Source organism: Coptis chinensis, chromosome 6, assembly GCF_015680905.1.
Source record: "Coptis chinensis isolate HL-2020 chromosome 6, ASM1568090v1, whole genome shotgun sequence".
NCBI classification, from domain to species: domain Eukaryota; kingdom Viridiplantae; phylum Streptophyta; class Magnoliopsida; order Ranunculales; family Ranunculaceae; genus Coptis; species Coptis chinensis.
This window is the reverse complement of record NC_141461.1, coordinates 98,543,489-98,553,441: the sequence shown is the minus strand read 5'-3', so window position 1 is coordinate 98,553,441 and position 9,953 is coordinate 98,543,489. Positions and strand designations below refer to the sequence as shown.

Below are 9,953 nucleotides of genomic sequence, written 5' to 3'. Positions count from 1 at the left end.
CTATTGATCCACTACTGCTGGGATTGGGATGCGACGAAAAGAAATGTCACTGAATCTCATGAATCTTTTACTTAGGGAAGACCATTGCAATGAAAGTTCCCCACATTCTGTTTTGTGCTTAAACATTAGTTGCGCACCTTTGTCTGATAGTAACTCCTCAGTGTGTGTGAGTCTGAAGACATCCGCTGATATATATGGTACAGCAACAGTGGGCGTGTTTGAAAATCGAAAATCTAGAAGGGTAAGAATAAGATTCCACGAGAATCTCCATCCCCTGTTGCATTTGATCGTCTAACAAGCGAAACTCTAGGTAATGACAAGAGTTTCTAGCTCAAATGGTTGTGTACCCCTCTTACCAAGGGTTGTTTGGGATTTATTTCTTGTGTAATTATGTGATGGGCTTTTGGACCAAGTGAGCCTTCGGGCTAGAGACAAAGTGTTGTTACGATGGGTGGACTGAGGAGCAAAAGCAAGTCTTCATGGACAAGGTGGAGGCAGTTGGATCTGCTCAAAATGGTGTATCGGCGAGAGCCTTCGGGCTATGTTCCCTTCAGGGTTGATGAGCCTTCGGGCTAGGATCTTTCAATGTAACTGGTGTGGGTTTGCTTTAATCCTCTAAAAGAGTTACTGATCTCATTTAAAACACAGACTTGCCAATCAAAAAAAAAAAAAAAAAAAAATCTCTTGGTAATGAAAGGAACTGAAGTATGCAATGTAGGTGCTTAGTTGTAATAGCTATTAGGTTATTCCATAAGCTAAATGTGAAACGAAATATTTGCAGATTTATATATGTATCTTAAAGACAATACAATATGGAAGTGATATGTAGCTCGTGTTAGAACTTAGAAACTTATAAAGGGAACAAACATAAAAATGGAATTCATGTTCATCCACTGCTACAAAATAGTTGGAGGCTTTACAACATTATTATTATTAGAGAGTTCATGCTGTCACAAAAAGAACCTTAACTTGCCACTCTTAACTGCTGCTTCCGAGTATATCTTTGTAAGAATCCTTAATTTTCTCTATCAATGCTTCTCTGTATATATCAACAATTTGTTAATGTTATCACTCAGAGACGAGGTAATGATATTTTGGATCAGAAAAAGGTTTACCTGTCAGGCTTGAAAACCAGGTTCTTGTATGCAAACCACTGCCAAGTTGTCACAAAAAGTTATTGTATAAGTATTCTTAGAGAATGAAGCTGGGAATTACATTGTCCTAGTGGGTTGATTCTGAATTTTATTTATAGAACAAATTGGAACTGACCTATACTATTCATGTTTACTGAACAGACATATTTTTATCCGTTATATATATCTTCTATGTAAATTAGACAGGTTGTTATTGTTAGTGTCTCCATTGTGCTTATGGTTAAAATTGTGCTAACGTACCCCAGAATAACCAATTCCAACGAGCTCGAGTACACCGGGAACTATAGGAAGCCTGTCAATCGCCTGCAGACATAATACTACTTTGTTGGCTTATTAGAAAGCCTTTTGAACTTAAAACGATATGATGTAATGTGATGGTTCTCACCGATATCGTCCCAAAGGATGCAAACAGGCCAACAACTCCAGCAAACGCAAGCAAAGTCACCGCATATTTATCTTCAAGCTTATCCCACTGTACAACAACTTGCATGATTAGAATGCCCAACCATGTGTAATAAAGCTTCCGATCCATAGTTATTCTTAAATACAAAACATTAATCACAGCCACGAGCTAATGTCACCAGAGATGTTGCACGTACAACTACAATGCTGGCCAAGTTTTAGGTTTATAGTTAGCAGTTACCACAATACCACACCACCCAATAAAGGACTAAGAAGAAAAGTTATTAATACAAGTTGATTTCTTACTGCTTCTTGAACAGTTTTCAAAATCTCTGACGCCTCAGTTCCCACAACATCCGCAGGTGCTTCTCCAGTTGTTATGGTCTCTCCAGTTGTTATGGTGTCTCCAGTTGCAATGGTGTCTCTGGTGATTACATTACGAGCAAGCTTGCGGCCTAAATTACAATGTCAAGCTCATAGCATGATGGTCAACTAACTATGTAAAATGATGGTCAACTAACTATGTAAATGATATATAACATGCTGGCCGATACAGCTGCGTCCTAAATCAATTGATATAGAACAATGTGTGAGCCTACTTACAATAAGCAGTAGTTTTCCATGTCTGGCGACTTGGTGAACGGTTCTGCGATTGCTCCAATAATGTATGGAGATTTGAGAGATTGACAGATTGCAGTGAAGCGGCTGCTGTAGGCTGACGAGGAGCTCTGCTGTCGGCGAGAGTTGAGGTAGAAGTAAGGGAGAGTGTAGTAGATGTTGAGGCCATAGGTATGACCTCTTCAAGACTACCTACAAAAGTGTTTCAGAAAGATGGAGGAATAAGAAATGTTTTTCTTTAGTTACTTGGGCATAAAAGTGGATTTGAGTACGCTGAAATACTTCTTAATGTAGGGAATAGAAGACCACTCATTCTATTCATCTTGATAGTGCTGATTTGGCAATTGGATAGGAATTCTAAGGCTAAAGGCTTCCCATTGGATGTACTTGTCCTTCTATTATCCTCACTTCCTCCTCCTCGTATGATGCTAAGTATTCATGGTAAATAAAAATATTACACATACCCAAAGGCCAAAAGGGCAGATAAAAGACAGAGCTCGCGCTTCTTCCTGGCCACGCTAAATAACAGTCAAAATGTTATCAACCATCTTGGAATCCTGTCCTTCGAAACAAACTTCTCTTTTGGTCTTCCAAACAAAGATGTAAATCAATTTTTTTGGTCTTCCAAACAAAGATGTAAATCAATTTTTGAAGTTATTCGTTGTTACATTATGGACTGATCCAAGTAAAGTCTGCTGCTGGGACTATGCAAATTCTATAGAGTAATCCAAACAAAGAAGCAGTATTAATCAGCCAATCTCTCGGAATTCAGCAGATCAAGATACCAACAAGTAGCATCCCAAGCAACAAATAGTTGCCAAACTAACAAGTTCAAGTCAAGCTACATGGACATTCAACTCAACAAAGGTATGTCTGGTTACTAAGGTTGTACACTAGACAATCCACCTTCAGAGGTTGTCAAAGTTGACAAATTAATCAAGAAGCAGAATATAATTAACTACTGGGGGTGAGTCATTGACAGAAGTCATTCGGATGACCTAAGTGCGTACACAACCAGAACACTTTCATGGTAGAAAATGAGGAGTTAGCTAGTAGTAACCAATCTGGGGCAATGCAAAACTGTAAAGGACAAGTTTATTTAAGATCTAGAGGTCGTCGGACGTCAAACAACTGTAACGAGCCATCAGGAATAATTTACAGCCAGGAACCAAATAGGTGTTTGCACCACTAAAATCAGACGGAACTCGGTAGTTTCAACTTGGTCTAATATCAAACCTAACGTGTCACACGTTGGTTGAGCTTGTTAATACTGCTTCCCCAATTCCCACCTGTATCAAACAACTCCTCTGGATACTAAATTACTAATATAAATCTAACATGACTAACATCCAACAAGCTAACTACCAAACAACATTTAAAAGAGCAACTCTACGGATGAAGGACAATACCACAAACTTTACCTAAAAGATTAAGGATATAGACCAATACAGAGACATTCTCTTGTCACATATGTACGAACCATCAAGTTCAGTTCAGATAAAGATTCAATACCACAAGCTATAAAATCTCAACAACTTGTAAAATCTCAACAATTAATTCAGAGTAGAGTATGTATAACAATAACCTCGCAAACAAAAACACGCTAGCACTGAAATCCAAAGACTAATTTCTCGACGAAACAAATAACAACACTTAATCAAAAACCTAAACTTGCAAAATTGTGGAATCACATATACTGGAAGGGAATGGAGCTCCAAGTTTATGAAAAAATATCGAAAAGTGGTGATTCGTCATCACTTTCCTCCGTTGGCTCTTCCTTCTTTTCCTCAGCTTCTGGAGCAGCAACAGCAACAGATGCAGCAACGGCAACAGGAGCACCGCCACCACCAGAGCTACCATTCATAATCATATCCTCAATGTTCTTCTTCTGGACAAGCTTAGCAAATAGACCTGGCCAATAGGCCTCAACTTGCACATTAGCAGCTTTCACCACTGCTACTATCTTTTCTGCCTGTAAACAGATAAATCAAAGAAACCAAAACTAGTTCAGAACGTAATCATCTCTGCTGCCTGTGAAGTAGTGTCAAGTAACAAAGCGTAACTTACAAATCTACCAGACTACAATTAAAAACTTTAAGGGGTGAGAGAGAAAGTTACCGTGACAGGGATTCCCTCGTCGTGGAGGAGCATGCAAGCGTAAGTGCAAGCAAGTTCGCTAGCAGTAGACATCTTTGTAGAAGAAAAACAAAAAAAAACCTCAAGAAACAACAACACAGGAATCAATGTACAGAGATCTGTAGACTGATTTATAGGAGAGAGACCCTAAAGGTGTGATGTATTTATAGAGGGGAGAGACTACTAGTTTTCCTCTTTTGTGTCGGTTTGTTCGAGCCATACTGAGTCCTAACTCTTATCAGCTTCTACAATTGGAGACTCTCTATAATTCCGGTTTCCTTCCTAGTTACGTTTCCCCTAATAGAAATCTCACTCCGTGTGCAAATAGAAATCTCCTCTTCCTTGCAGCTCACACAAATCTTATATTCTTCACACAAAATCTTCTTAACAAGTAGCACAGCTCACGACTCAAAGATGCCTTCTAAACACCTTTGGTCCTTTGTATGAGGCTGCCTTCAATGAACAGGAATAATGTAACAACTTTAAACTTCGTCAACTGTCAATTTGTCATTTCTCATTACAAAACCTTTAAGCCTACCCTGATCCGGGCAGGGCCCCAAAGGCCAACCAAACCAGCAGATGCATTCGCCTACAGTTTGGACTTTGGAGTTCCTTGTGTGATCTCTGCATGTGGACTTCTTCTTCACTAGTAGACCTTTTGACTGGTGGGAAAAACAAAATACCTGATATTTCGCTCATCAGATTTATACAGCTACTGTGCTTCTGCTGATATATCATATGTTCATTGGTCAGCTACTGAATTACCGTCACACATTCATCAACAACGGTTGACCAATCTTCTGTTAAACCACGTAGCCGCAAATTTGTGCCTTACTCGGTGCGCAAAGCCATTTCCCAACCCAAGGTATAAAGTTCTCTAAATAATATTATGCAGGGGCAATCTTTTCTTCACTACATACTACCAATTTGTACAACACAATTTGAATTATATATTGTGCAGGGACAATCTTTTTTTCTTCTTATTATAAAGTGGTTCTCAAAACAGGTCTTAAAATAAAGGCCCTAAAATAAATTTTGTCCTGAATGAACCCAGTTAAAGTGAAAAGAACCTTGAATCCCAACTAGGTGAACTAATAAGCACCTCCATTTGAGAAAGAAAATCAAATCCCATATCCTACCTGTCAAGCACAACTGCACAAAAGCTCCTCTATAATACAATGCCAACCATAACCTACAAAATTGGTTACAGTTAACATAATACAGCATTTCTGTAGGCACCATTTCATTAACCGAAAATGCCTTTTGACAACTCATTATGTCTTCTGATTTTGCCTCTCCACAAAATCTGCCCCTAAAATTATAAGTTTCCTTCATGAAAGTAAGGGAATAAGAGAGAGAAAAAGGGAGAAAAAGAGTCCTCTATTCCAATGCCTCCATGGCTCCATTGACTAGAATGTCACACTCTACTGTGTTTATGTATTTTATGTTCTTTGATTGCAAAATTCCAGTAATATATAATATTGAGACTTCCTTGACGAGGAACACATGTAAGTTCTTTGAAATCTATGGATTGAAGGAGCCAGAGGATGCATGTGTATCACTCGAGAGCACTTCCATCTGTGGTGGCAATTTTAATTCTGTTAAATATCGTTGTGGGAGGTCATAGCAAGTGTATTATGTCTTGTACAAATTACAACTTCTTTCTCACAAGTACGCTTAATCAGACCTTTGTCACTTCTTTTTATAACCATGGAATCTGTCTTAGAGGTTAATTATAATGGTCTTAACTAGCTAGGTTGATTGTAAATGCACATTAGGACACCATAGAGCTTATTTCTTACCTGGAGAACTGAAAATGAATTTTCCCAATATTCACTCGTTAAGCTGAGCTTTATATTGTTGCTCAACTTACAGAGGCGGGAGCAGTGGAACGTATGATCTTCGGAGAAACTTTGCAATCCTCATAAAAAGTGTTTATGCGCTATGTTTGACATGGTCATAACACGCTAACAGCTGCAACTCCTATTTCAAGATGGAGATGGAGAGCGAGAAGAGAGGGTGTTAGAGCATCTTTAGCAGTGATATCAACCTAGCATCAAACACCAAATTCTAGGAGAACTACATGTTGATGAAAACACCAAACCAAACACCAAATCGACCAATATTTGGTTCCAGGTTTGATGCTGTATCAAATCACTTACGCGGTTTGAGAAACATCGCGCGGTTTTGGCAGAACCGCGTGGGCTTGAGCTGCTAAATGGGTTTCTATAGTGCGGTTTTGGCAAAACCGCGTGGGCTTGGGCTTCAATGGGCGCGGTTTTGCCAAAACCACGTATCGTTTTTCGAAAAAAATTAGAACTGTGGTGCATAGAACTTGAAAAATTATGAGTTGTGCATAGAAGTTAAGAAATTAACAATTGTGCAATTGAAGAAATTAAGAATTATAATTCAAAATCGAAAAAATTAAAGAAATTAAAAACATTTGATTATGATTATGCAGTCCAAAATCTATGATTATGATATAATCATATAATATCCAAAATAATCCAAAACCTATCATATTACATCAAATTTATTTAGCTCTCTTCTTACGCCCTTTACCACTCGATCCCCTCTCCTCTATCTATTTGGACGTTCAAGTTGCTCCTCTAAGTTCCTAATCGAGAATCATGATCTTCTCTGTCTGCACGGAGGTTAACTACTTCAGCCTGAAGTTCCTCATATCCACGATGTTCTTTGCGTGTACACTTGCTGATATCCTCATACGCTTCGAAGTCTTGTCATAACACGCTTGGGATTGCCGATATGTCCGAGAATATGCCTCCTCTCTTTCTTGTCTATAATGATACTGAGCAGTCCTCATCCCATCAAACATAAGAACACGGTTCTCATATCTTTCTAGAACCTCAAACCTAAAAATCCAAGAAAATACACGAGTGAGTACATATTATATATATAATGAAGAAGATAAATAAAACAATTAAACTCACCATGGTATCGATCAATATCGGCTCTCTAACTTCGAGAAACGAGCATGAGGCACCTCGGGAATGGAAATATAAGTAGGCTCCCCATCAGGTCCACACACGGCAAACATCCGAGGATTCTTCGCGCATTACGAGCTGGATGATATGCATTCGAGAGGTTGTGGGTTGTAAAAGCGGTGGCGGATGATGAGGAATACGAGCTCACGCCTCATCCCTTCCAGGCCCCACAAACTCGAAGTTGCTAGCCCGACCAACAGGAGGCAACAACGGACCCATAGAGACACGGTTCCACCATCTATAATCTTGATCGTGATGCGCTCAACAACAAAAGAAGATGCATCTGGCCAAGGACCACCACTGGCATGAACTTCATGAATATGAGTTCTACCCCACGACTTCGCATCACTAACATCTGGCATGGGAGCACATGGAACTCCATAACGTCCAGTCATCTGCCTCCAACATCTGTCGCCACAGACAAACCGGCGATCCACGTCGCGGCAAAAACAACTCGTGACGTGACAACACACAAGCATCTTTGCATAATTGGATCATCAAAGGCAGTAGACAAACGCCAAGGTCTCCACTCAATAGATGACAATGATCTAATATCAATCTGAGCACGAGCTATACAGATATTATCCTAATATGCCCTCTGTTACGAGTCAAGTGAGGCCCTGACCAACTAGCAAATCTAGAGCGAGTATCAGCAATCATGTCTATGTTAGGACAAAGACATCGAAAGTACTCATAAAACCAAATCTCTAAAAGTCCGTGAATCCGCAATCTGGAGGACTTCTACTTCGAATGTCGTGAAGCTTTATCTAATGCCGATATCAATGTGGCATATACTGAGCTACCCAGGTCATAATCTCTCATAGTATGCAAATTAGATACATAAGCATAATATCCCAGTCGTACCGTAGAATGACCATTGGAAAACAAAACATGCCCAATAAAAAACATCAAAAAAGCCCTAACATACCGACAAGATCCTCACTACCCGGTAGAGAGCGGTCAAAGCTAACTCCGCTCGTATATCAGGATGCAAGAGGGGTTCCATATATGCAGTCTTAATATGAGATAGCTTAATCCCAGAAGAATCATAAGCATCCGCACCCAAACGAGGAAAACTTATAAGCATACTATCCATATTCTCATAATTTGTATGAAAAGGTATCGGTTGGCCTATACCGATACTCAACCCAGAAATCATAGTGAAGTCTAGTGGTGTGAACCCTAACTCCGCACAAGGGAAATGAAATATATGAGTTCTACTCCACCTTCTTTCTACTAAAGCTATGACCACTGCCCAATCAGCCTTCTCATAATCCGCATCAATCAAAATACCCAAAGGTGTATACAAAATACTATATCTAATATGTACAAACTCATCCAAACTCCTAATAACCTTCCACCACTCTCTAACACCAAGTAAAGTCGATCTAACTCGGTAGTCAATAACATGCTGATATTATAAAAAAAAAATGCGTATAAGATAAATAATTAATTGGTCCAACTCAACTAATTAATATTCAAAATATTTAATCAAAACTAATTAATTACCCGAGTATTAGTCAGTCACTTTTCGACCGTGTTTTGGGTCACGTGTAGAAAACACAACTTCCATATCAAGTGCTTCTCCAGGTGCAAATTGCCAATCGAAGTCGTTCATCTGATACTCCAGTACATAGAGATGTCTATTAGTCGGCGCGACATCCTCGGGTTTTCTCCCCCACCGTATTGTACTTCCTCAGATTCTTCTCTCTCATCGCCAATGTCATTTGTGTACTGCCAATCATCACCGTTGAAAGGTTCAAAAGATCCATATAAAATTTCAAAAGTTTAGGTAGGGTTTTTTTTTTTTTTTTTTTTTTTTTTAACTAAGGAGAGGGTTTATAATTGAGAAAAGAGTTGAAAGTGATTGAACCGCGCGACTTTGGTCCTGATTATATAATAGTAGCACGCGACTTTGAGAACACCGCGCGGTTTTGGCAAAACCGCGTGGTCTTGGGCCTGTTAGATGGGCTTTAGTGGCGCGGTTTTGCCAAAACCGCGTGGGCTATATGGCACGGTTTTGGCAAAACTGCGTAGTTGTTTGGTGTTTTTTTGATGTTGCTCCTAAAGTTGCTTGGTGTTTTTTTGGTTCAAAATTTTTGTGTTTTTTTGGTTGCTCTCCTAAAGATGCTCTTAGCGCCATATTTGGTGAGGTAGAACCCCATTAAAGATAGGGTGAACTAGTGTTACCCCCCTACTAGATAAGCCAATTAGGATTTCCTCCCCACTAGATGAGAAATTAAGGTCTCCCCCCTAAATACACACAAAAAAAAATTGGTCAACCCAATTTGATTTTTTTTTTTTGTGTGTATTTAGGGGGGGAGACCCTAATTTCCCATCTAGTAGGGGGCAAATCCTAATTGGCTCATCTGTAGGGGCTAATATTGGTTAACCCTTAAAGATATTGCATAAATAGCAGTAGTCAAAACTAGTGGTGTCAAATAGGCTGGGCCGGGCTGAAGCCCTCATGTGTGATTCACGTTTTTTGCCCCAAATTTGACATCTAACAAACCTCATTAGTACATGCAATTAACTGACTTTTTAAACTATTGAAACATGTTTTGGTTCACACTGTGTTGCAGTTACTTGCACTTCGGAGTTCGGATAAGTTGGCACATCAACTAATAGGTAACCTACT

At 39.3% G+C, this 9,953-nt stretch overlaps 2 protein-coding genes across 2 annotated transcripts; both read right to left on the bottom strand.

Annotated features, from left to right (window-relative positions):
- Positions 1 to 762: 762 nt before the first annotated feature.
- On the bottom strand, positions 763 to 2,684 carry PSI-P (photosystem I P subunit). Its single transcript, XM_086564784.1, has 6 exons — positions 2,160 to 2,684; positions 1,863 to 2,011; positions 1,540 to 1,626; positions 1,395 to 1,457; positions 1,116 to 1,153; positions 763 to 1,039 (listed from the first exon to the last, which is right to left on the bottom strand). The coding sequence occupies exons 1-6, from the start codon at positions 2,341 to 2,343 to the stop codon at positions 979 to 981; spliced, it is 582 nt and encodes a 193-aa protein (XP_086420910.1). The 5' UTR covers positions 2,344 to 2,684; the 3' UTR covers positions 763 to 978.
- A 965-nt stretch (positions 2,685 to 3,649) lies between these two features.
- On the bottom strand, positions 3,650 to 4,609 carry LOC147495998 (large ribosomal subunit protein P1w-like). The gene is made up of 2 exons (XM_086564785.1): positions 4,293 to 4,609; positions 3,650 to 4,146 (listed from the first exon to the last, which is right to left on the bottom strand). The coding sequence occupies exons 1-2, from the start codon at positions 4,362 to 4,364 to the stop codon at positions 3,895 to 3,897; spliced, it is 324 nt and encodes a 107-aa protein (XP_086420911.1). The 5' UTR covers positions 4,365 to 4,609; the 3' UTR covers positions 3,650 to 3,894.
- Positions 4,610 to 9,953: the final 5,344 nt, after the last annotated feature.